General features: G+C 47.2%; 1 protein-coding gene across 2 annotated transcripts in view; it reads left to right on the top strand.

Annotated features, from left to right (window-relative positions):
* The window catches only part of MVB12B (multivesicular body subunit 12B), a 171368-nt gene that overhangs the window by 53399 nt on the left and 90718 nt on the right, over window positions 1-27251 (top strand). For both annotated transcript variants that reach the window (XR_004228447.1, XM_031934012.1), the window contains exons 5-6: window positions 4903-5032; window positions 8410-8532. Coding sequence is in view for 1 of the 2 variants with exons in the window: in XM_031934012.1 (XP_031789872.1) it covers window positions 4903-5032; window positions 8410-8532 (253 nt within the window). In the remaining variant the exon portion in view is untranslated. The remainder of the gene's footprint in view (window positions 1-4902; window positions 5033-8409; window positions 8533-27251) is intronic.

Genomic DNA, 27251 nt, shown 5'->3' with positions numbered 1-27251 from the left:
GCAGCGTCTTCAGGGTGCTGGAGCCCTTGGAGCTTTTTGACCCACACATGAGTTATTAAATGGTGCTGGAAAACCTCTGGTGATTCGGCTTCCTTGTTTTGGTGTAATTTAACTTACCTTGTTTCACTTTTAATCACTGGTCAGCCAACTTTATGATATCTACAACAGTGAAGTAGTGAATACAAAACAAATACAGAGAATCCTTTCATTATGACTCAGGGTTTGTTTATTAAATTCTCTGTCTCATTTTCTGTCTCATACTTTATTCTCTCATAATTAGCCCACGTTGGTCCCACTATTTTTTGCTGTTTTCTTGCTAGCACTTCATATGATGTGAACCAGAGTTTCTGTCTCTACGCAGATCCCACCTAACTGTTATTTTCATGAAACCAGCAGACCCTGTTGTATAGCATATTTTTATTTTCGTGATGGTCTCTTCACGTTTAGACATTAGATTGCTTTTTGTCATTTATGATTTTATGTATTACCTGATAATCATAAGAGCTGATACTTAGTATGCATCTACTGTATGCTCACCCCTGTGATAAATGCTTTACCTCCCTGATTTCATTTAATCTTCAGAAGACCCCTCTTATGAGGCGGGCATTATTATACCCATTTCAGATATGAGAAAAATGAAGCACACTCACCCCTTAGGGATTAAAGAACTTAGCCAAGGTCATGCGTCTGGAACTGGAGGAATAACTAGAAAGCTCACATACGTCTTACTCCAGCTACACTTTTAACCACAGCACCACACTGGAAGAGCATGTGTATAAGCACATTTTACAGATATGTTTTATATTAATGTATAGGGTTTTAAAAAATTAAGATATAACTCACATACCATGCAATTCACCCATTGAACATGCACAGTTCAGTGACCTTTAGTAAAGGCAGAGTTGTGCAACCATTATTGCACATTATATCACTCCCAAAACCCATTGTCAGGATATCACCCCTGTACCCCTCAGCAATCACTCCCTTATTTCTCTCCAACCCTCACCTCCCCACTCCCCACCAGCCCTAGGCAACCACTGATCTACTTTCTATATAGATTTGCCTATTCTGGACATTTCATATGAATGGAATCATACAGTGTGTGGTCTTTTGTGACCAGCTTCTCTCTCTTAGCATAATGTTTTCAAGGTTGGCCCATGTTGCAGGATAGATCATTACTTCATTCCTTCTTATCGCCAAATAATATAACATATGGATATACCACATTTTGGTTATCCGTTCAACTGATGGATATCTGGGTTGTTCGTACTTTTTGGCTGTTAGGAATGAGGCTGCTATGAACATTCATGTACAAGTTTTTGTGTGGGCTTATGTTTTCGTTTCTGTTGGGTATCTACCTAGTCATGGAATTGCTGGGTCACATGGTAACTTGATATTTTTGAGGAACTACCAAATGGTATTTCAAAGGAGCTGCACCGTTTTTTATTCCCACCAGCAGTGTCCGTAGATTCCAATTCCTCCTCATCTTCACCAGCACTTTGTTATTGTCTGTCTTTTTGATTCCAGGCATCTTAGTGGGTATGAAATGGAATCTCCTTGTGCTTTCTGTTTGCCCTTGACTGATGGCAAATGACGTTGAGCATCTTTTTATGTGCTTGTTGGCCATTTGTGTTATCTCCTCTGCTTAGGATCTACAGTCTTCTCAAAGACTTAGATCACTTTCCTCCTTTTCCCCTGTGTTTTTCACAGTTTTCAAATTTGCATTGGTGTTCGTTTTTTGACAGTGAGTTGACTTCAGATGTCTCTATATTGATGTGCTGTGGAGCCGCAACGGGTTTTCCATTCTGCATTTTCCTCTCGGTTAGTTGGACCAGTTCACTGAGGCTCTGTCCTGTCTGGACTTGGGGACCAGCTGCTGTGGGGCCCAGGGGTCTTGCTTGGGAAGTTTCTTCGCTGTGACTGGGAGTGCACAGGTTGCCGCCCCAAGTGTGGACTCTGAGATCGGTCCTGGGCCCAGTGCCAGGTGCCTTGTCACACAGGAGGGTGGGCAGCAGGGAGCCTCTTCATTTCTGGTTCTAGCAACATTTCCTGGAGGCTTTACCTGGGGGACAGAGGAGCCCAAGCTGACTATATGAGCCTTATGGTCAGCTCTGTATCATTTGAGAGCATTCAAGGCCCTGATTTTATAAAATCAGCCAAAAACAGGAGACTCCTGTAATCCATTTAAAATATAGTTTGCTGTAATCCATATAGCACTGAAAAACTGGAAGACTGTTTGTTTTAGTAAAGTACTGTGTACTTTCTCTGTGTTCATTAGCATGACTGAACACATTTCTATTGACTATGTATAATATGTTTACTTAAAATTAGGCCTGCTTAAGCATGTATAATTAGTGGCTCCATCTCTTACCCCGAGTTTGCTGCAGACGGAGGAATGGAGCCAAGAGCAGTGTGGCAAAAACAAGTGAAGCACCCGGCATTAGTTTTCTTTGTGTAAAGGTCTCATGTTCTTCACGCCTTCTAAGGCCAATCTGAGCAGCTGATAATCTTTGAAGGTGCAGAGTTGCTGTGAACAGCGCCCCCCATTCCCCAGGTTGCTGTCCCAAGTGTGGACTCTGAGGTTGGGTCTTGTCACACAGGAGGGTGGGCAGCAGGGGCCTCTTCATTTCCAGTTCTAGGTTCATTTCCTAGATGTTTAGCAATGTTTAGGGTCTGGATTCAGAACGTTGTTTCTCTCCGCTGGTAGATCTGCTCTAGCCCTCAGTTTCTGTGCCTGAGGAACGCACAAAGTTATCTGACTCTTTAAAAGCGACCCTACCCCCCTAAAAATATACTAACAAAAACAATTCCACTGATTTTCTTGTCCCCCTCCCCACTCCTGGCCCCTATAAGAACCCCCGGGCAGGGCTGTACTTCCCCTCGTTCTGTTCCTCGATTTGAATGTGCTGTTGAATGTCTTACTTCCTGCCACAGAATTGCAAGGTCTTGAAACCCAATACCAAGCACAGGCATAAATTGCACGCTAGAGGCTTACTTGTCAATAACGACAGTAAGATCCCACACAGCTGTTCTTTACTGAGCACTTACTGTGTGCCAGGCACTGGGCTAGGTGGATCATATGTGTTGGCACAGTGCATCCAACCCACATCCCTATGGGGTGGGTTTCATTAACTCCCTTTTACAATTTACCAAGACTCAGAGAAATTAAGTAACTTGCCTAAGGTCACAGTGCCAGAAAATGTTGGCGTTAGGATTTCAACCCAGATCTGTCTGACTCGTGTATTAAATGGCTGCAGTTGGTTGAAACTCAGGCTTAAAAGCACAAATACACACACACCTCCCGTTGGTCAGCACTGGAGGTTGCTCAAGCACCAACTCCTTACTCTAAGGCTTGATAAGTAAGAGAAAAGAATTATGTGCTTATCCTTTTTTTCCTATACAAAATTTATTTCAGGGAGACCAAATAGTTGATGAAGGAAAGTTATTTTTTATATATAGAAGGATTCTAGCTAAAAAATGCAGAAGGAGGCTGGGTGTGGTGACTCACGCCTGTAATCCCAGCACTTGGGGAGGCCAGGGTGGGTGGATCATGAGGTCAGGAGTTTGAGACCAGCCTGACCAACATGGTGAAACCCCATCTCTACTAAAAATACAAAAATGAGCCAGGCATGGTGGCACGCATCTGTAATCCCAGCTACTCAGGAGGCCGAGGCAGGAGAATCACTCGAACCCGGGAGGTGGAGGTTGCAGTGAGCCAAGATCATGCTACTGCTCTCCAGCCTGGGTGACAGAGTAAGACTCCATCTCAAAAAAAAAAAAAAAAGAAAAGAAAAGAAGCAGAAGGAATGACAGAGTTCAAAAGTTACCATTGTGAACCTTTAATAAAGCATGGATCTTAGCAACAGTCATCACAGGGTGAGAAAGTACTCAGAGGATGGCAGTGGGGGAACTGTATGACCAAGGGCCCAGGCCGACACCAGCAGAGCTCAGCAAGAATGGCCCAACCAGACTCCGGGCCTCACCATATGACAGCCTAGACTTACATGTGCCCCTGGACAGCGTGTGCATCTAAAAAACCTAACCTGAGTCTAATCAAGGCTTTAGCTCTGTCAGTCTACAGGAGGCACAGGGGAATGACCCGATTTCTCCAACCTGTCAGTGCCCTGAAGAAAAGGGAGCACGAGTGGTTGTTCCAGAGTCAAATGGTCTGGGAGGCCTGACACCCAGAGGTCAGTGCCTCAGCATCCTGGGGATCTGGATGCAGACAGACTGGAGAAAACGTGAATGTAGACTCTCTATTGGATGATACTCAGGAATTCTGTTCGTTTTGTTAGGAATGGTGATGGCATAGTGGTCTTTAAAGAACAGTGACCTGGAGGCCTACTGAGGTATTGATGGCGACATGACGTGGTGTCGTCAGGGATTCATTTTAAATATCCAGCAAAGCTGCAGGGGTGGGAGGAGAGGAAACCAGTTTGTCCGTCGTGCACAGCATTGACACTGGGTGACGGGAACACATGGATTCATTCCGCTGTTCTCTCTGCTTTGGGGTACGTTTGAAGATTTCTATGATAAAAAGCAGAAAAGAAAAGAAGTCCATGTGGTGAAATTTGTTAATGCTCAGGGCATCAGTGTGCAAGTTTCTGATGGCTGAGCAGTGAGCAGATTGTGGTTGTGGCTCTTAGAAGCCACCCGGATTTACTGCAGGGTGTGCGGGCCCCTTCTCAGCAGGGGGTGTCTGGGTTGAGTCCTGCATGCAGAGCAGGGTGACTGCAGCCTGGGGGGAAGGCAGGCGGCAGAGCCCAGCCCTTCTGTCTAGCAGCTTAGGTGACCTGCCACTTCTCCTGCCAGGAACAGGGTGTGACAAGGGATGTGGTTTTCAGAATCGAGATGGTGGGATCTCTGGAAAACTCATACCCTTTCTGTTGTCCTTTCCTTCAGAGGAAGTGGCTTTTAGGAAGAAGAGGCTGTGCATTAAATTTATTCCACGGGATTCAACGGAAGCTGCAATTTGTGACATTCGGATCATGGGCCGGACCAAGCAGGCCCCACCTCAGTACACGTTTATCGGGTGAGTCTTAATGACAGGACTCTCAGCTGCTACTCTTCCATGAGAGCACTCAGGCCGCTCCAGGCAGTGAGGTCCCAGAGATTTCCATGTGGCCCCCAGGCTCTCAGCTGTGGGCCTCTGTCAGCCCAGTGCTCCTCACTGCCGTTCCTGCTCAGCTGTGGCCTCCCTGCGCCTGGGCTCACACTGCTGACTCTACCTTAGGGCCTTTCCTCCCCCGCCCTTCTGCGCATTCAGCCTTGAAGCTCCTCTGGGTCCTTCCCCGACACCCTGTGATGCCACCAGCCTCAGCTCTCCACACTCGTTATTCACCCTATAGGAAAGGTCACAGGGACCTATTTTGTACCATGGGGCCAAGGTCACTGGATGTGGTCATGAGTGAGGCAAAGGCCCTGCTGTCACAGAGCTGATGTTCGAAAAGGGACAGACGAGCAATAAACAAGAAAATAAATGAGCTAATTCCAGACAGTGAAGAAAGTGAAACACAATGATGGAGTGGGAGCCTCTTCCGTGAGGGGGTCAGGAAGGTGACACTTGAGCAGAGACCTGAATGTCAGAAAACCAGCCATGCACAGATGTGAAGGCAAGGCCTTCAAGGCGGAGCAGAAGCAGAAGGAGAGAAGTGGGAATGAGCATGGCATGTTCTGGGAGCAGAACGCAGCCCCATGCAGCTGGAAGAGCCAGGGAGAGTACTGGGACAAGGGCGAGGGTTGGCAGGACCTCCTAGGACATGGCCTGGAGTTTATTCCAAGCACACTGGAAAGCCAGTGGAGGGCTCCAAGTCAGGAAGAAACATAAATATTACACAGCTGCATGATAATTCCCCAGTAAGCAGAGAACTGCTGAGGCCTGGGTCCATTTTTGTCTTGTTTCTCTAGTAGCCTCAGCCCTGAGCATGGGCCTGGCTCTGTTGCGGCTCCATAAATACTTAGTACAGTGAAATCCCAGGGTTTCACTTAGGGCTCTGTTGATTGTAAGTGACAGGAAACCCAACCCACTGTGGCTTAGGCAAAAGAAAGAATTTGTTGGCTGGCATCACAGAAGAGTTGGGGAGGTAGGACCGGCACGCCTGGAAGCGGAAGCTTGAAAGCCGGCACTGGGTTCTGGTTTCCCTGTCTCCCTCTGGCTGTGGTGCTGGGCCCTGTTCTGACATGTTTCCCCCTCAAGGAGGCCTGGTACTGCAGTAGCTCCACCTGCTTTTCATCCAGGTTCAAGTCCAGAGGCCAAGAGCAAGTCTGTGTTCCTGCTAGTTCAAAAGAAGTTCTAGAATTTAGTCTCATTGGTCTTGATTGATCTAGGTAGGGTCATGTGCACCCTGGGCTGGTCACTGTTTTCTGGAAAATTCTTCCATTGACCAGGCCTGAGCAGGAAGTAGGATTAGCTCCATGGGAACTCAAGGACTAACCATGACTGGTGCTGCCCCTAAAATACAGAGGGGAAGTCAAAAGTCAGAAAGGATGTGAGTGGATGCCAGCTGTCTTAAAGGAAATAGATGTTCACTGTCCTCGGTCAACTGAAATCCAGGTGTACCGGGTACTTGGTGTGGCAGATGGTTTACAGCCCCCTCAGCCATGTGCCTCTTCCCTGGCCAGGCCTGGGAGGTGCCATGTGCCTCCCTGTGGGCTCCCAGAGACACTCTCTCCTTCTCAGCTTCTGAGGCCAGCCTCCTGGTTCAGGCCTGTACTCTGCTTTACTTTTGTTCATTTGAGCCCAGAGCTGCCTTTTTATCAGCCAGGGCCTTTCCTGATAGCCTAGACCAGTGAGAGCAGCAGATGAGCCCTTGTGGCATTTGCTTGAAGCATGCAGGGAGCAGGTACCACAGAAATGCAGAGTTTCACCTCTGGCGGTCTTCAGCTCTGGCATCGGAATGCTCTGTGTCAGGATCATGTGGTTAAGAAGGACTCTGTGATCATTCCCTTCCTACACACTCAAAAATCCTGTTTTGCAACATGGTTTACACAAATTATGTAAACAGGACTCCAGGAGTAGGAAATAGAATAAACATACTTCAGGCACCTCAGAAGCACCCATTTACATACAAATGGCAGAAACCAGCAATTTAGTAATGAACTTTTAAATCTAATTTCAGTTGCTGTGTATCTTTAATTATAAACTATCCTGTTGTAAAAAGATTCCATTTTTAACCAATTTAACCAATTTTAAGGAATAGATATTTACCAGTATGTACCTTGATAAAAACCAAAGCCTTTTTTCCTTTATGTCACTTTGGAAATATGGCTATAGTTTTATTTCATCTTGGGGCAACAGTTCTCTTCCAGAGGAAGACAATTCCAGTGTTATTTTTAAGCAAGGAAAGAGAATTCAGTATTCAGAACTCTAAGCCACTTATTCTTAAAAGCGGGCACAGTTCTACATGTTACTTTGCAAGGGTTTGGGATTGTCAGTTGGGGAAGATAGAAAGCTCACATTCCAAACAGCACCTCCAAAGCCTGGCAGCTAGAGGCCATGGCCCAGATGTGGAGAAATCAGTGCAGCTCTCTGGAATCACTCATCTAAGAAGACAGGATTGTGGTTTTACACGGTTCCTGTGGTGTCCTGAGAAGCTTATTAGGGGTTCCCACAGAATAAGTCTTTTTCCATTTTTTGAAGAGATTATATTCCTCTACATCAGGTCCCAAAGATGCAGTTCTGTGGGGCAACTGGGAAGTTAGAAACTGAATATGGTGAAAATGATCCCGTCACTATTCCTAGGAGCATGGCTGTCTCCTCAGCACTCGCGAGTGTGTGGTGTAGTAGGGGTCAGGGCTGTGATACCTGTGCGAGGGAAGTCACAGGAGAGCTTGTGTGGTGTCTGGGAGGCCCCTTGGTGTCCACTTCTAGTTGTGTGGTTTGTGGGGCAAGTTTTGCAGTTTGAAAATGATTCCCAAACTGACCCTGAGAATGAGGCCGACGGCAGGTGACACACAGCTGGAAGAGGCTGTATCCTGAGATTGGGGTGTGTTATAGAGTAGGGGGCTAATTCATCTCATGGTTAAACACCAGCATCTCCCTATCTGTCTCTCCTAACTGCACAAAGGACTTGATGTGGATTATCACACCATACTCTACAAGGAAATGGCAAAACAGAAAGAAGTTTGGAGAAGCAAGGAAAGTACCAGTTGGAGTAGGAAGGCAAGCTCGGGGAGGGTGACACAGGCGGCCTTGTCCTGAAGGCCTGCCTAGATGGAACAGGTCACCCTCATGTGAACTGTGATGCCCAGAGCACAAAGGAGGTGGTGGAACTCATTTCATGTGGGGGGCAAGAATTGATTCCCTGGTGTTTGAGGCCATGACTTTTTTAAGTTAGTTGGTTTGCTTTGTCACTCAGGTAAATGCTTTGTGCTAACCAGAGCCATGAAGATTTCTCTTTTTTCCTAAAGGGAGCTGAACAGCATGGGGATCTGGTATCGAATGGGCAGAGTACCAAGAAATCATGACTCATCTCAACCCACAACGCCTTCCCAGTCATCAGCTGCTTCCACCCCAGCCCCCAACCTTCCCAGGTGAGGCCTTGTTGGGGTGTCTTGTGTTGTCCTGTGGTCTTGGGTCCCTGCACAACATTTTAGAACACCACCAAGTGTCTGCTGAAATAGTGCAAAGGACAGCTGAACAATTGTAGAAGCAATATATCTTTAGAGGAGATTTTTAAAAATCCACTTGGAAATCTTTGCATTACGTGAATGCAAAGGCCATTCTGTGGTCTATTTCGTACGTGTTCTGCCGGCTCCTAAAACTGCACATTATGCAACTTAAAACTGGCTTGCTATTCAAAAGAGCTGCTAGCTGCACACAGACATGTGCTGTGTAGCCATGGAGTTGGGATCACTGGCCTTAAGGTCAAATTCCTTCTCTATCTTGGCCAGCAACTCATTTGCAACCCAGGAGGGTAGGTGAGTTCTTATATTCTTCATTTTCGTATAATTTCTTTTTCTAATGATCTATAAACTAAGAAATGGGTAGTTTGGGTATGAGAGAATAGTGAGGAGTTTTTCAGGAAATGCTAGTTTTAATAATTGTCTCCACAAAGAAACTTGGGTGAGCCAACTGTTTGCTCTGCAACTGATTTCAGTCATAATAGAGGTAGTAACAATCTCTACACTTTCTGCAAAAATAATCCTGTCAAATAAAAATCCTGTGCATCACTAGGAGTAAACTGAGGGCAAGGAACAAACGGCACTGATGGATTAAGCTTGAGAAAGGGACCGCAAAAGTAAATAAAACAAGAATGGTGAGGCAGCAACACTTAGGGATTGACGTAACGTAAATGAGAATGGATCTCAAAGCTTCCACGTGGGTGAATAGAGATGGATAAAATCTGTCAGGAACCAGACAGAAGAGTCACCGGTGGGTCTTCCTGGGCCCTCCACAATACAGCCTGCCCTCCGGGACATGCCACCAGCTCTCTGTACTCTGTTCCTCTGTGCCAAGCCTCCGCCTCACTCAGAAGAATGCGCTGTAATGAGGCCCCAAAGCCCTGAGGACTCTGTCCTCTGGGACATCCCTCTATAAAGACAATCTGGTCTTCCTTGTGACAGTTTCATAAACCAAGAGTAGTATTTAAACTTAACTACCCCTGGAATTGCCTGGAACTTTAGAAGGAGTTTTCAGTTTCATTTGGCATAAAAAGTTAGCAATCGCTAATGAGTCTCCCAGAGTTGCAGGGTGAACATTTGAGTCTCTTTGTTAGGTTCAGGAGTGTGAGGCTAGCACCGCGCATCAGCACTTGTTCCTCCGTTTCTGAGCGAGAGCACTGTCAGCTCCACCCTGGAGGGCACTGCCGAGGGTCACTGTCACCTGTGCTCAAGGCTATCTCAGGTGTGTCACCTGTGCTGGGGGGTCAGCTAAGGCTATCACCTGTGTGTTGGGGTCCTCCATCACCTGTGCTGAGGCCCATCGCCTGCTTGTACTCGGGTCAGCTCAAGTTTGGGCTCCTTGCAGAGGCTGGAAAGCCCCCACAGGAGCAGTTGCCCTGAAGTCGTTACAGCTACTCCCTGCTGACATCATGTGGTTTAGAAGGGCCCAGAAATGGGCACCACCTCAGGCAGGTTTTGACTTTCTGTGGATAAAGAAAGAGCTCCAGTTTTCTGAGATAAAGCAGAGAGAGTACTCTCGGAAGCCTGCCGGTCACTGTGAGAGCAAGGCCACTCGCACCTGAAGTAAGACGGCCGAGAACACTGAGCCACCAGCAGCCTGGCAGGATTGCAGGGCAGCGCATCAGAACCCAGTGTTTATAAGGCTTATGTACTCTATCACCTCTGCCGTACAGTTTATGGTTTACAATGACTGCAAGGAAATTGGATCAGTTTTGTTTTACTTGCCAAATAAAACAAATGTCAAAATAGTCAATATAAAATGTATTCTAATTTGGCTGAGTTAAGTCAGCCAGTATGCAGCAGGATAATTGAATGTACTTCAGTGCTTCCAAGTAAAAACCACTTGTCTGTCCCAAGTTGTCCTGTGCGGTAATTTACAGGTAGGATGCACACCTATGTGAGCCTCGTCCATGAGGGTTTTTTGGTTTTTGTGGGATTTTTTTTTGTATTGTTTTCCTATCCAGTATCTTTGATTTTTTTTTAAATGAAATGTTGATTATTCATTCGAATTTTTCCATTGAAGACTAGCAAGGATGAGTATGCTGTTTTATTCCTTGAGGCTTCAGGTCTCTACACTCTCCAGAGGAGGAACCTGATTGCCTCCCTTCTGGTGAGCAGCAGTGGCTGGGGCTTGTGCTCCAGGTGCTGGGGCCTACAGGGCCTCACACCAGCTCCGGGATTTCTTGTCTTCCCTCTCCCAGCTCGAGTCCCAGACATTAACCTGTGCTGGCAGCCTCCTCCTCCCTTCCTGCCCCTGGCTTCTGCACCTTTGCTCTCGGTGCTCCCTGCACATGAGGTGTGTTTGGCAGGTCTCAGCTCAGAGGACTCCTCTCCCAGGAAGCCCTCCCTGAGGCTCCTGGACTGGGCCTGTGCTGGGTCTTCTTCTGTGAGCGCTTCGGGGACATCTTGAGTCAGTGGGGTGGTGTGGGCACGTGATGAACCTCCAAGGAGCTCCCCAGCGCCCACCTGAATCCAGGCAAGCATTCAGTTTCACAATAAATGTGTCCCTTGCAACCCCTCCGGACGACTCCCTGTTCCGTGAGCACTGCGTGGGTCTTTTCCGATGGTGAGAGTAATCAGGCTTCTAGAAAACTGGCAGAACGTAGAAAGCATGAAAAAACAGGAATTCCATTTCCCACGAGCAAATGCTTATAACCTTTTGTTATATTTCCCTCATCTTTTTCTTGTGTACTTTTTACATAGGTGATATCATATCGTGTAATAGCAAGTCTGTGTCTCGCTACTGTTTTCTCAAGTAGCCTCAACCATAAACCTGAGAACCACGTCCAGTGAGGTCTTTGTGTGGCGTGGATCGAGCCGCTGGGAGCGCGGTGACGCAGCGCCCTCTACTGCCCAGCCGTGGCGGTGGCGGGGAATGCCGTTCTGAGCTGGAGCTGGTGGGAGGCCCTTTCCCCGCAGAGCGCTGGCCCAGGCTGCCCGGGAGGACTTAGGAAGGGGTGGGTCACAGATCTTGCTGCTTTCTTGAGTCTGTGTTCTTCTCCAAAGCCAAAACCATGTGCTCCGCCTCCATTTCTTGTGTCATCACTCAGATTTCAAAGAATTCCCTGCCATTTTTTGGAATGCCATTCATTCCAGGCTTTATTTCAGACAAAAGGTGGATCTTTGCGTGGTCTGTAGGCCATCACCTGAGGACCTCGTGGTTCTAGCAGCACTGCCTTCTCTGTCCATAAGCAGGAACTGCCTCTGGAAGCAGGAGCTTCCCGCAGAAGCTCTGTTATTGCAGAAAATGCTGTGGTGTCCCCAGCTTTGGAGTTGTCCTTTCGGAGCGGTCAGGTCCCCAGGGAGAGGGGTGCTCCTGGGCTGTACCAGTGAGTTGGTGGCTAAGGCAGTAGAAGGTAGCTTGGCAGAGCTCCTCTCCCTCACAGTGGCGCTTCATCTCACACGCAGACATCACCACACACATCTCTGAACTGTCTCCTGATGAAGAAGGGCAGCCGCTTCTTCTGGGACCCAGAGCCTCTTGGTTTCCCTGGCCGCAGGCACGCCATCCCCTGCTTGCCCATGTCATGCATGTCGATCAACAGGAGAGGGCTGGCCTCGGGACGGAGGCACGGTGCCATCTCTGTGGCCCTCTTTGGGGCTGGGCCTAGCTTTGTGAGTCAGCCTCGGGCGTGCGATCGGGTGGTGGGGTTTCTGGTTTTGGCCCTGCAGAGCTCTCTGGGGCAGGGGAGCCAAGAGAGGAAACGCCTTCCTGGCCTCTATCAGAACAGCCCCTCCACCGTCTCTCACATGCAGGGCATCACCTGTTTCTGCTGGGAAGAAAAGGTTCCGCTGCTGCTGCTGCCGGGACAGAGGTTGGGAAAAGCTCCAGGAGGCAGGTGGGCTCACAACCGCTGGAGCAGCCGAAGCCCCCAGTGTGATAAGCGAATGGCTCTGTGTCGACCCAGGAGGAGGCCCCTGGTGAGCTGCTGCCCTGTAGCTCAGCAAGCCGCAGAACCGTGGCTTGATAAAGACATCAGAGGCACGCTTATCAAATTTGCAGATGATACAGAGTCATTAGGGTGAGCTGACGTACTGAATGACAGAATCAATACTCTGCATCTCCTCTACAGCCAGAACAACCTGCTGGAACCATGGGAGGCGATGGGCACAGGCCGAGAGGCCCTCCAAGGTTCAAAAAATTCCATCACACAGGAACCAAGCTGAGGCCTTGCTTAGCAGCCGTGTGTGCGATGGCGGGGGTCAGAGCATGGGTGTGTGGAGTGCAGCCTGGTGTGCACAGCGGGAGGCCCTGAGTGGAGTCCTGCTCCTGGGGCGTGTGCACTGCCCCACACCACCAGGCAGAGGTTACCCGAATCCAGTGTCGAGTTTGAGGAATCCAGTTTGGACCTGAGTGGAGACAGGCCAACCTGCTGCAGACATCTTAAGGGTCAATAGCAGCAGAGAAAGTAGAAGTGTTTCCAGGTGTGGATGGGGGGTTGGAGAAATGGCTGGGGGCTCCAGAAAACAGAATTAGGTCAGGTGGACTGAGGTTACAAGGAGGTAGATTTAGGCTTAACACTTAAAAAAAAAATCAATAAAGACACCTTCCCCAAGGTGAAAATTCTGTGGCATCAAGAAGCTGACCTGAGGTGTGATGCGCTCCTAGATGCTGGGGGTGGTCAGATGACATTTGGATCCTTCAGACTGCAGGAGAATTACAGCAATCAGTGTTTCTTAAGCCTTATTTAAGAAACGTGTCATATTCCCTCTCCCCACCTATAGAAATTCAGGTTCAGCAGACCTCCGTGTTAGGACCACAGACACCCTCCAGTGAGCAGGGAGGGCACAGAGCAGTGGGCCTTGGTTTCAGAGGTCCCCAAGCCGCCGTTGATGCTGCTGCTGTATCTGACTTGCAGCCATTGCGTTCCTCCACTCACCAGTGCTGAGGTCAGAGGAGGAGGCATGGATAGTGGAGAGTTGCTGCTGTGCAGCCTCCCTGAGAGGGAAGCTCAGAGGAGCCTCCCAGCACATCCGGGGCCCTTGGCGATGCGGACACCACGTCTTGGTCCAGGGCAGGCAGGTGTGAGATGATGACAAGTGGCATTCTGTCCCTTTCAGAGTCTGTCAGAAACACGTAGTCTGGCCTCCAGGTGGCTGGAGTTTTCAGGACATCTTGTGTTTATGTGAACATCCATCCTGCGGGGGCTCTCCCAGAAAATCTGCAACATGTGGTTCCAGTAGCCCCACGCCGCCCTTCCCACTCACCTGGGCTGTCCTCACCATGGTCCTGAGGGAGAAGCTGCTGCCCAAACTCTCCTCCCCACAGACGACAGGCCACGGGCACATCCTGTGACCTTTCCCTGACACTGTCTGTCTTGGGGGAAAGGGTTATTTTCCCACCCAAAGCCACAGAGCATTTCCCAGCCATTGAGTTCTGACCGGCAGCCTCCCCTGCAAGGTGCAGTTCCTGGGAGCCTCTCGGAGTGTCAGCCACGCCTGGGTTGCCCGTAGGAGGTGACGTGGTGCTCGCTGTTGCAGTCATCTTCCTATAATTTGTCAGCTCCCAGCAAGTTGTCAGTCACAGGTTCGGAAGTATGTTTCTTAGTGACAGACATAATTGTACTTAACTTTTTGCATGGATGTTATCAATCTGTGACAGATACTCTGGGAAATGGGGCATTTTGATTGCAGAATATCTGTCACATGCATTTAGTCTTCCTCTCAGGGACACCAGAATTCAGTCACAACTTTTGCATGTCGATGTCAGGTTTTGAGAACATAGATCCTTGCTGACCTCAAAAATCGTTCCATCACTCCGATCCCAGGGCTGTCATCGGAAAGGTTAATGGCCCTTCCTACAGGAGAGGAAAAATCATGCTGTGGTGATCTAGAATTCAGGCCGTGCCGCCCAGGCTTGTCCCCCATCACATCATTGTCAGAAGCCCATGAGCGTGCCACACTCCGTCCTGGCCTCTCCAACCCCGCCTTCCCTCTGGACATGGGGATCAACTCCACTACTTTCTGATTAACTCGCAGAGTAAGTCAGCAGTGGGGGTGGTGCCTTAGGTGACCGGCTGGAGCCCCGTTGTCCACACTGACAGCCTCAAATCCTTCAGCTGCCTTCTGTCCGTTTTCAGTTGTAAGATGGTCCTTGTACCCCAGATGACATGTGTCACCTGTCCTGTTGTTGCAGGACTTGAATGTGAGGCCCAGAATCACACAGATCAGGGAGACTGAGTTTTCCTTTTCCTGTTGAGGTGTTTACAGCCTGTTCGGAGTGGCAAAAGGCTTGGCGCTGGAGGCATCTGCCTGTGAGAAGTTTCTCCCTAGGGTTCAGTAGGGGAAGGCTCAGTGCAGAGGATTGGAATTGAAATCTGTGGTTTCATGTAAGGTGCATCATTTATGAGAGGAGTTCTGTGTATCCCGGGTGATTCCAATGACTCTTTTTTTCCCCCTAGTAATAAATTGTGACATGGATTTTGAGCTCCACTTCCATAGTTGCAAGAAATGGTTTGGGGGCAGGTGAGCTGAGCAATGGAGCACTCTGTCCTGGTCCCATCAAAAGAGGGCTTGGCACACTGGGTGTGGTGGCTCATGCCTGTAATCCTAGCACTTTGGGAGGCTGAGACGGGAGGATCACTTGAGCTCAGGAGCTCAAAACGAGTCTGCACAACATGGCAAAACCCCATCTCTACAAAAAAATCAAATACAAAAATTAGCTGGGTGTGGTGGTGCATGCCTGTGGTCCCAGCTACTCAGGAGGCTGAGTGAGAGGATCACTTGAGCCTGGAGGTCAAGGCTGCAGTGAGCTGTGATCATGATCCCTCCATTGCACTCCAGCTTGGCCAACAGCACAAGACCCTATCTTAAAAAAAAAAAAAAAAAAAAGGGAGAAGAAGGCAAGGGCTTGGGCCCTGCTTTTCTGGCATGGGGGCCTTCAGACACTTCTTCAGGTCATGTCCAGGCATAACTATGGGTCTGACTTCACTTGGAAAAATTGGATTTCCTCCTCCTCCACACTAAAGCCACACACGCTTTTTGTTTGTTTAACTCTAAAGACAGAACACACATTTTCGTTGTCTTTTAAGATGAAGACTGTAGCGCAGGGTTCTTTACACAGGGAGCCCAGACATCAGCACTGGGGTGTGAATGATCCCGCTGCGCAAGCGGCACCTTCCAGCCGAAAGGACTGGCGGCCAGCCCTGTCTCAGAGACGAGCCCTCTGGAGGGGTCAAACCTGGACACTAAATCCAAGATGGATCAGGGGTGGGCTTCTGGGGCTCAGGTATTATTTCTGTAAATAGCCCGCATTTACATTCTTTGCCTATAACTTTAAAGTCCGTGGTGGCCTGATAACTACACTGGGGAAGGCTTCCTGTTATCTGACCGCCCCCAACCTGCCCTATTCTCTCACATTAATTAGGCGAGTCTCCTCTTGTCTCCGGGGCACACCATTCTCATTCCAAAAGCATCTCTGCTCTGGCCCTCACCATGGGCCTCAGTTTGTACCAGCCCCTTCCCTCCCGGAAGAGTTACACTGGACTCCAGAATGCTTAGGATTGGCCCTGGCCAGCCCCGCCCCCGGCCTGTAGTAGCCCACATCACTTCTAGAAAGCCTAGCCCACGTCGTTTCCCTTCTTCTCCTCCAGTTGCCTGCGTCGTACGGCTTGGCATCTCACAGTTCCCTATCATCACTGCATGTATTTCTGTTTGATCTTACTGACTAGATTTGCTGCTTGCTGATGACAGAGATCCTCATGTTTTCCTTTTTCTCCTTTAAAGCCTCAAAAAAGGCTAGTCACACAGAAATAGCAATGATGATCACATTGCATCACCATTCCTCAAAACTGAGCAAGTACTTTCAACCGTGTCATCTCATTCCATGCTCACAGTAAGTGTTCAGTGGAAAAATGTGTGGCCCCCAGATGGTAAAGAACTCTGAGTTCCAGGTGGCTGGCATGTGTTAGGCACCCAGAAAGTATTTACTGGATGCATAAGGTGAGTTAGTTTAATGCATAGGACTGGACATCATATTTTATGCATCGCTCCTTCCATCCGTCCTTCCGTCCCTCCATCCAGCCAGCCAGCAGAGACTTATCATGCGTTTATTAGGTATGAGGTACTGTTCAAAGGCTTTACAAATAACTCCTTTAATTCTTTATTTTTATTTATTTTTTATTTTTGAGATGGAGTCTCACTGTCACCCAGGCTGGAGTGCAGTGGTGCTATATCGGCTCACTGCAACCTCTGCCTTCTGGGTTCTAGCATTTTTCCCACCTCATCCTCCCGAGTAGCTGGGATTACAAACGTGCGCCACCACGCCTAGCTAATTTTTTTGTATTTGTAGTAGAGACAGGGTTTCACCATATTGGCCAGGCTGGTCCCGAACTCCTGACCTCAAGTGATCTGCCTGCCTCGACCTCCCAAAGTGCTAGGAATGTAGGCGTGAGCCACCGCACCCAGCCAACTCATTTAATTCTAATAATAGCTCTGTGAGTCAGTTACTATTATCAGCCCAGGTTTAAGTTGAGGAAACTGAGAGCTAGGAGGTTAAATCCCTTACCCAAGGTCATACAGTTAGTAAGTGTCAGGGCTAGGATCTTCACCCAAGCAGGCAAGCTACTGTTAGTGTGCAGATTGTCACGAGGCCCCCCGGCCGTGAAGCCTTTCATCAGGGAACCAAGCATGTGCCTGGAGGGGCTGGTGGGTAGGGGGGTTGCCCATCCAGGTGGCCCGCCACCTTCCTGTGCAGCTTCTCCAGGCTTCTGACCAGCAGCTGGTGAATGAGGACTTCCCCGGGTGTGTGGGTGGGGAACTCGTCCTGCAGAGGCCCCTCTGGTCGGAAACCGCCAAAGCAGTGTTAGGGAGACGTGTGAACTTTGGCTGGTGTCCAGCACACTTGCACTGTGGTCGCCGACTGAGGGAACATGTGGAGGCCGCCCCGGGAGGTCCCAGCACCACCATCCCTCCCTCGCTTTGAAGCTGGCGTTTAAGCAGGGTTACGAGCAGTGTGGTTTATTCTGGTGATCGTGAGAGCGGCATGAAAGAGACCTACAGAATGAGGTTATTTGAATATCTTCAAAATGCTCGTGAACAGAGCGGTGGCCGCTCTTGGACCAGTATCAAACTTAGTTTTGGTGTCAGAGTAATTTTGAAGGGGAAATTTCATTAGAATGCAGTTCGGTATTGTTAGATATGAATGATGAGTTTAGGCTGAGCAATACACTTTTTGATATTAATTTTTAATACAGCTTCTTGGGAAGTCAGAGCTTCTATGTAATGAAGAATTGACGATTCGTCAATTCAGCTCCCACCTCGGAGCTGGCCTTGGGGTTCGCGCTCTCACATCAGATTTTTGAGAAGGTGTTTGCTGCTTGTAAACATGTTATCTTTGTAATTTTGGTGACTTTCTAAGTGTCTTATTTTTCTCAGTGCTCATGGTAGTTATGTGTGCTTTTTTGTTGTTATCGTCCTGAGAAGCAGGGTTAGAAATGGGAAATTATTCCCTTCTGAGTCCGGCTCACGAGTGCGCGAGGGCTCTTTGTGCAGTTGGTTTCAGCACCAGGGTTTGGAGAAAGGCTTTTTTCAGGATTATGAAAATAGTTTTCTGTGTGTCAGAACAGATTTATCAGTTCACTTTAGGGTCGGTTTTGTGAACCAGACCATTTAGAGGAGGATATTTTACCTTTTATCAGAGTGGAAGCTGACAGTCTATTTGCAGGTAGCTAGCTCTGTGGAATGTTTCACTTGGGTCTCTCAGTGTAAATCTAGCTGCCAAATAAAGTAAAAATGGGCATTAAACTAGTGATATTTCCCAGGATTTTGCTACCACCCCCCACCCCCCGCCCCAACTATGCTGTTCTATTTCGATGCAGAGTTTCAATTATTAATTGGGATATTTAATCCTTTGCTTGCAGTTACTTTTGAAAGGCCTTTTGGGTTTGGTTTTTGCCAGTGGGTAGGGTAGAATTCAATCTGAATATCCTTCATGAGCAGCAGATGTTTTGTTTCCAGTTGAATAATAATATTAATAATTATTATTATTAGAATAAACGCAGTTATTATTATCATCATTATTATTTCAGCTATAATTTTCTGGGCATCTTGTGTCAGACATTGTGTAAACATTATATATATACATATATATATGCACACACACACAGATGGATAGATACATAGTTTTAGTCTTTGTAACCATGTTATGAGATGAATAATTGTGTCCTCATTTTATTTTGTTTTGGTTTTATGGGTGGTTTTTTTTTTTTTTTTTTTTTTTGAGATGAAATCTTGCTCTGTCACCCAGGCTGGAGTGTTGAGAAGACTGAAGCTTGAAGAGATCATGACTCATCCGAGGGCAGGGAGTTAGGATTTAGAGGGGTTGTGAGCAGAGGAGAGGTCTCACCGTAACGCCCTGCCTGCCTTCAAGGAGCCTCAGGGCTTCCTGATTGAACGCTGACCCTCTGCTGTGAGCTCAACCTTGCATGGGACCAAAAATCACCATCCGGCCTGTAGCCCACATTCCACCTCCTCCTCAGTCCTGGCTGTATTTTGCTAAACAAATTGTTTTCCACAGCTTTTGAGATGGATTGGGCAGGGAGGAGACAAATGTTGCCTTTGGCTCTTTGATAGAGGATGTGCTGCATTCAGTCCAGACTGCAGCTTGCCCTGTGCTCTCACGCACACAGCCCTTTATGAATCTGACTTTGGCAGTCCCCTGACTCTTGAATTTTCAAAAAGCGGATATTTTAGTAGGCTGGAAGAAGATGAAAAGCTAGCAGTGCCCATATGTTCCTTGTTTTTAAAAGTAAGGTCAGTGAGGTTTAGAGACTCTTTAAATATTTCAGTTTATAAGATTAGACTAGATCATCTGGAATGGAAGTGTGGTGCCCCTGGTCCCAGACTTGGCTTTTTTCTTCATTTCTTTTATATGGGAGGTAGGTGTTTTGGCATTGCAAGGTTCAAGTGTAATAAAACTTAAATGTAGTGAATAAATACCATGATTTGGAGTGTTGCTGCGGCTATGAAAGTTAGTTTCCTTTCTTCATCTTTTTTTTTTTTTTTATTAAGTCATCAGTGACTTGAAAAATAGCAGATTGGTACAAGGATTGTAACTTAAGAAACTGAAAACTCTCATGCTTTAACGTATAGTCTTTGACATTTTTCTGCGGAAGCATTTTCTTCACTCATTTAAATCTTCCTAGGCTGAGATTAAGCATTCATCCTGAAATGTACACTTGAATAGTTTGAAATTCAACACAAGTGTATATTTTTAGTTAAGACATTTTCTCTTGGGTTATCAGTGGTCAGCGATGTAGTGGTGGTTTTGCTTGACCCCAAGATATTTACAGAAGCCTAGGATCTGAGCAAATATCTAGCCCAACCCCAAGTTGGGACTGGGTCTCGATTATTGGTGCAACACACCTAATGTTTTATGCCTCTCACCCAAAAAGTGTTTTTACAGCCAGGATGTGCCCATAGCCACCAACAGTAACTGCTGGGAGACACGTCAGGAAGAGGTAGCTGTGGTCACTGCCTCTTACGACAGCCAAAAGCCCAAAACAGGAGGGACCCTGCCCTTCTCCCAGTGCACAATGAGTGGGAGCTCTGTGTTCTGGCCTGCATTTCCCGTCACGTTCAATAGGACACGTTCACTCTTCATACTTCTTCAATTCTAAATTTCAGAAGTAATTTGTCACTTGAGAGGAGGGCGTCATTAATAACCATTATTTAGAACTGTCGAGTCTTCCTCTCTGTGTGTGTCTGAGTTAAGCATCCCCAAAATCGGCCTCGTTGGTGGCAAGCAGTGCCCCACATTGACAGATCAAGACTACCCCACCCCCACCGACGCCCTCACAACCCAGTTCTTCCCCGTCTGCCTTTAATCACCGCGAGGGGGGCGACAGGGAATGGCTACGGCATGTCCTCCTGGAATTCATTAGTGTTATTACCAAAGACCGTGTTGTAAATTGAGATTTTTTTTTTAACTGCTTGGAAAAAATTTCTCCTTAACTATTTCATTTTATTGTACTTCAAAAAAAGAAAGAAAGATTTTTCCTGTCAAACTTTTGGAGCAGAGTAGTTCGGAAACCCCGACTTCAGATCCCACTGGGTGTGGACCCTGAGTTGTAAATGAAGCTGAAATCGCATCCGGTTACCCTTGAGCTCTGGGATGAGGGCCAAGGAAGAACCCCCAAACCTTCCGAGGGGTGGTTAAGAAAAAGAATTGCCATTCAATGTATGTTAATGCGCATTGTTATTCTTTAACATTAAAATTCCACTAAAGTACTAATAATTACTGTTAATATCTTTCGGTGGAAACTTACAGTAAAGGAGCAGTAGTGGAAACAGTATTTAAAGGCGAGCTGCTGGCATGATAAGAATGCAAATAAGCGTTATTAGCCTAATGATTTTGCCGTCGCCATGGTTGTGCAGCAGCAGTGTTGTGAATATGTCATCCGGCACCCGTGAATTTGGAAAGTGTGTCAAAACACAACTTCAATTAGTTTGCTCTAATTATGGCTCTGGAGAGTTTGTAACTACATCACTCCTCATTAAAAGAGATTTTCTTATATGGATTAATATAATATACAAAGGAAAGTTTCAAAGTTCCCGACGCCATTCACTCCCCCCACAAATGAGCCAGGGCAGGCCTGATGGGTCCGGATCCGGGGTCTGTGCCTGCAGTGGGCCCAGGCAGGGGGCTGGGGCGGCTCCCTCCTTATGCCTGGCGATCCACTTCCTACTGAAAGTGGCCACTGCAAATGGAGCCTTTTCCACAAGAGGGTAAGTGAACCCATCACAGGCTTTTAAGGAGAAATGGCTAACCTGAAACTATCAGGATGTCCCTCCTTCTCAGCTTCTAGGTGGAGGCTGCAAGCAGAAAGGTCTCTGGACCTACCGTGGTCCAGTCCCATGTGTGCAGTCAGCCCTTGGCCCTGTCCTGGGTCCTTCAGGGAGATTGTGTGGGAAAATATGTTGGTTTTGGTCACGCAGAATCACATGGTATCTATGAAATGTTAGTAAAAGTCTTTTCAGATAGCAAAGGTGTACATTAAGGAAATATCCAAGCTGACATATAGTTCTAAATGCTGTCATTGAGCCTTGGCCATCTTGAAAGAAGAAAGAGAGTTCACATTTTCTTGTCCTGTTGTGGACTTTTCCCTCCCCAAGCACACCTGTCCTGCAGCGCCCACCTTCTCGAGTCCCACTCTGCAGGGTTTGGATGGTCACCTTGTCACCTTGTCTCAAGTCAGCCTTGTGGGACTGTTCCTTGAGCTTTGCTGCCCCCACCTCCATCATTCTGCTGAGCCCCTGGCCACAGAGGCATCATGACTTCCACTGGGGGTGCTCAGTGATGCATTTTGAACCCAAGAGTTAAATTTTAGAATGCTGGTTGAGGAGACCTGGGTTTTGGTTTTCCTCTGATTTACCCACACAGTGCAGATGATCGAAAATACAGCCTTGAAAACATTTTTGTGGGCCTTGCGTGTTCTCTTTGTCATCACTTTTGGTGAGTGACTGTGTGTGTGTGTGTTTGATGAGTCCCTTGGGCCTTCTTTACACCACTCACAGGCAGTGCTACTTTGAGTGAGTTTTATCACTCTTTGAGCCTATTTCTTCCTCTGTGAAATGGGGATAAAAATGCCTCCTTTGCAGCATTTGTCACGAGAGTTAAATGGCGGGACACAGAAAGCACCACCCTGGTGCCCAGTGAGCACCCGTGCATGCTGGCTTTCTGTCTGTGTCCAGGGTTCATTGCAGAACTTAGCCTAGCATGAGCAGGGCATCCCCTTAGACCTTTCCTTTGCCACCACGTGGCTCCTGCCTGCTACAGTTGCAACTCCAGTCACCAGCACCCCCTCCAGCGCCTCACAGCATCAGAGACTGGGCGCAGGCATCCTCCCCTGCGGAGCTGGGACTAGAACGGCTGTGCTCACAGGTGAGCAGCTGGGAAGGGGTTAAGATAGTAATTGTGTAAGTCTTCCAGGCTTTCTCCCAGTTCTGTGATAATTTGATGAAGAACTTCACCCTAATTAAATATTCAAATTAGGAATAAGTGTCAATATGGCTTCCCATTGCCTGGAATGATGATTAATTGTATTCAAAACTCTAGTGGCCCACTGTAATCTAAACCTAACCGTTGTGCTTGATTATTTCTACACCACACTTGCCATGTTTTCGTTTTAAGATTTAAACTAGTAATTGATTTGCCATATGCCATCAAGCTGCACGTACTTTATGCATTTAGGAACTTGGGGAGTTTGGAATTGTGATTTCCTTCGTCTTCAGTGGCAGCTTTTTTTTCCCTTGTCCAATGCCGAGTGATTTGGTTGTGTGTGTGTGTGTGTGTGTGTGTGTGTGTGTGTGTGTATGCGTGCGTGTATATGTTGCCCATGAGGAAAACCCATTGTACAGTCAGGCTGGTAGGTTGGAGTTATATTGATCATGGCAAATGGGCTTCCTGAATGAAAAATGAACAGGTCTGTGTTTGCACTTACTTCAGGCCCCGTGTCATCTCGGTAAAGCAACAACATAGCATGGTGGAAAGAGCATTAATGCACATCCTAGCCCAGCCATTTTCTTCAGCTGTGTGACTTTGGGTGAGTTACTTAACCTCTCTGAACCACTTTTCCCCCATGTCTAGGGTACTACTTCCCTTGCTGGGTTGTTTAGATTAGAGATGCGTATGAAGCATGAGGAACAGTGCAAGTGCTCTGTGAGTGGTAACTGCCATAGTCCTAAATAATTACAGGAGTGAAAATTCCAGGAGCAAAGCCTTCACCCCGGCCTCCCTGAAAGCCACTCCAAGCCATGCAAGTCAAATCCCATTTCCTACCTCTCTGGCTCCCGGAGCCTCCATTGCCCATCCTTGGCTTTGTGACATCTCTTGGGCCACTGTCTAGACTCTGGAATTACTATTTCATTGCTCAGGCCTTTTCTCTCCGACCACAGTCTTTCCTTTTCGCAGGTGGGACCATGGCTCCCATGACCCTGGATACCTCCCAGGGCCTAACGGGGTGCCTGGCCTGTAGTAGACTCTCAACAGATGTTTGTTGTTTTGGTTATTTCTTTTTCATGCCACTGTTTTAAAATTCAAGCCTATAACCGTATTGTCCTTTACGGCCTATGTTTTGATATTCAGAGCTTTTTACTTTGTGATATAGGAGATTTATGTTTTTGTTTCAGTTGACTTACAGATAAATTCCTAAAGGGGAAGATACAAGTTTCATTTGATTTCTTAAACTGTCTCGGTGCCAGGCAGTGCCTAGCACACAGTAGGAGCACAATAAAAAAAGTGCGCTGAGTCAGTCGCCACATCCTAATTATAGCAGCCTTGTGTGCTTGTTGATACCGGTCCAGCCCCCCAGTAAGGGGTTGTGTTCTTTGGGTAATATTTGGAATTAAGTTTTAGGTCTAGGCATAGAAGGTTTATAAGATAGTGAATATAACTGTAGAGGAAATAGGTCTGTTTTAAGTTTTACAAAACCTTACTTGTCTTGGCTGGTGTCAATTACAAAACAAAACAAAAGAGCGACTCATCAGACTGTGAGAAATGATAGTAAACTTGGGGCGTGGTGGTTTCTCTCTGAGGTTGGCTCCAAAATCAATATGAAAAGAAAAATCACCACCACTGAAAATATTTTAGAGCCTAGCGTGATTAAAATAACTGACTTTCTGTTTTAGTGGAACCAAGTTGCAAGAAAGAATTACAGTATCTCCTCACATCTCTGGGTCTTCACAGATCTCAATCGTAATTCAGAGCCTCACTTGGGAAACTCAGGGGACTTGGAGCAGGAATCCTGGCTGTGAAGTCATTGAGGAGAATTCGAGTGTTAGTCGGGCCCTTCCAGCTGAAAATGATTCATTTTAATTACCTTCCAGGGCGATCCGATACCTGAGCATATGGTCTTTAAGAAATAAGGTTCCCCAAACTGTCAGCAAGTATGGGCAATGGTCAGGGACCTCTTTCTGACACCGTTGACCAGCCTTGGAGAGCGGGCGCTCTAGAAGGTGCTTATTAAAATGCCAGCAGGTGCAGCAAAGGTCCCCTTCCCTGTGGCTCCCGCACCCTGCTTGTGCCAGGTGTTTTATAAGAGCCTTTTTCTTCATTAAATGGCATTCATTAAGCACGTCCTTACACCTGGCACAGAAGCTGTGCGTCACAGATGACTTCTTCCCAGTGGTGTTTGCAGGAATAAAACGGAATTTCATTTAGCCATTTGCTGTGTTCTTCCCCTTCCTATCTTGACTTTTGTTGCTTTTCGTGCTTCTGCTGCTGCCCCCACAATCCGTTCCTTTCCTTTGTACATGACCTCTGGTCTTTGTCCACCAGCAGACACATTATATAGAAAACAAGATGTCCCTTCAGCACCAAGCACCACCACGCTGGATGCTTTCATACGAGTCTCTTCTACTCTCCCAGCCACATTGGGAAGCATTCTCCTAGTTTTTGCCATCTTTTTTTCCGATTAAAAGAAATAATTTCTCATCGAAAAAAATTAACACTTAAAAAATATGGAAAAGCAGTGGGGGCAAATCCACACTCCCACCTTAGAGGCTTCTGTCATCAATACCATGAGCCTCTCCTGCCCCACGGTCACCTCTGAGTTACTCCCTCCGGGCCCTGTGCTGTACCATAGCTTAGCTGTGTGTGCCCATGGAAAAAAAATTGTCTTATGGGGCTGTTTATAATACATCACTCTGCAACTTTTTTTTGCTTGGCTTGTTTTTTTGGTTTTGTTTTACTTAACAGCCATGTCTTTGGGAGTTGGCCATTTTTACAGTAAAACCTCTGGCTCTCTTCATCTATTCGTTTCATGTAATACTTTAGTATTATATGAAAATTCCACATTTTATTAGCCTCCTCTTGTTGATGGTCACTGGGCTGCTCCCAGTCCGTTGCCATGACAAATGCTGCCCCAAGGCCCTGGTTCCTGTCCTTTCCTTCCACAGCTGAGATCATATTCCATACCCGGATCCCGAACTTCTCACTCCAGTCCTCCCCACAAAGCCTGTAAACATGGTTTTATGTCTGCATAATATTCTGAGTCAGACATTGTAACGTTATTTCCAGTTTTTGAGGAGACCGTCATAATTAAGAGCATGAATTGTGTAATTTGCCCCATCGGCATTCAGATCCAAGCTCCTGCGCCCTCTGTGTTCAAGTCCAGGCTGTATCCAGCAGACAGGCAAGCTGTGGAGCCCCTCTGAGACACCTGTGGAGTGGGGGTGCTCTCAGCACCTCACTGTAGGATTGGGTTGGGGATCATAAGATGCATATGACAGGTACCCACTGTAAACAAGTCAACTGATGCTGTTGTTAAATTTTCTTAAGTAGGTCATTTCCCACATTTCAGGTTCTTTCCTCAAATTTCAAAAAGGGAAGAATAAATGCTGGTCCTTTTGTCCCATTACTTCCCCATTCTTAAGTATTAAATTCGAATCATCTGGAATGTATTATTGTGTTTCTCCTAGAGAAGGTGACATGAATAATCTTCTGTTGTTGCCTTCCTGCACAAAAGACAACTTGAAGTAGTACAAAATTGCCGAATCACAACTATTCTCACCTTCAAAACTCTGGCTGCATCATCTTCCAGCATTTAGTACGGCAGAGGAAAAGTCTGAAGTCACCGTCAGTATTTGCCAGGATGAATCCTCTTTTCATTGCATTTTCTAGAATACTGTGAACCCCATTGGTTGTGTGTGTGTGTGTGTGTGTGTGTGTATAAGCGGTGGGAGATAAAAGTGGCAGCTGCCTCTGACTATGAGTGCACCTCTGCCTTGCTAGTCACCACTCCCTCGACGCTGCCCTTTGACAGTCTGGGAGGACAGCAGGCACTGCAGCTGCCTGGGCAGAGCTGTCTTCATTATATGTGGCCACTGGGTCCACAAGATTAATGGTAACATTTTAAAAATTCACACAGACCTGGAATCAGCACTAGAAAATACAGATTTAAATTAACAAGGAAAAAGCAGAATCCCATCAAAGGAAATAAATCGTGCTGGCAACTATTGTCACATAATAAAATGTATTCTATAACTGAAGGGCTTTTATATGGAGCTGTCTGCAGCTTAGTGGCCATGTTAATTGAATAAGGTGCCTAAGACTGACTTGGGGGGAAAAAATGAAATTCCCCTCAGCATCTATTTAGCTGGAGCCGTCATCGTTGGCAGCATGTGCTTGCTGACCTGTTTGTTACAGAACAGCCAGTCCCTCCTGCAGAGAGACGTGATGGCCACCAGAAGCAGCAGGGTGAGCCCTGTCTCCTCCGGGCAGTTCTATGGACAGGGGGAAGGGTGGGGGGAAAGCTTGGTAACGCTCCCCGAGGATTTAGGGACTGTTCTAGTTATAATTCTCCAGTGACCAAACAGATTTTGGAATAATAATCCATCATTTGAGTCAAGTGGCAGAAATGGTTGTCCTCTGATGAAAAGCCCTTGTCCCAGGGGTCTAAGACCTACTAGGGAAGGTGCCAGAAGGCCTTCACCTCCAGGCACTATCCTAAGTAGAGACAGTTTCTCAAGACTTTGAGTCTCCTTCTCCTTAGTCTGTTGGGGAGCTTTATGAACTCTCCTAAAATCTAAACTCACGAATCTGCCTATAGAGTGGTCAACTTTGGGGCCACTAAAATGACTCCACTGAAACTGCTGTCCATGGGTGCACCAGCCACCATCATTCTCGTGGA

The sequence above is a fragment of the Piliocolobus tephrosceles genome, chromosome 14 (genome assembly GCF_002776525.5).
Source record: "Piliocolobus tephrosceles isolate RC106 chromosome 14, ASM277652v3, whole genome shotgun sequence".
Classification (NCBI taxonomy): Eukaryota; Metazoa; Chordata; class Mammalia; order Primates; family Cercopithecidae; genus Piliocolobus; species Piliocolobus tephrosceles.
The sequence above is the reverse complement of the archived record's forward strand: the minus strand, read 5'-3'. Positions and strand labels throughout refer to the sequence as shown.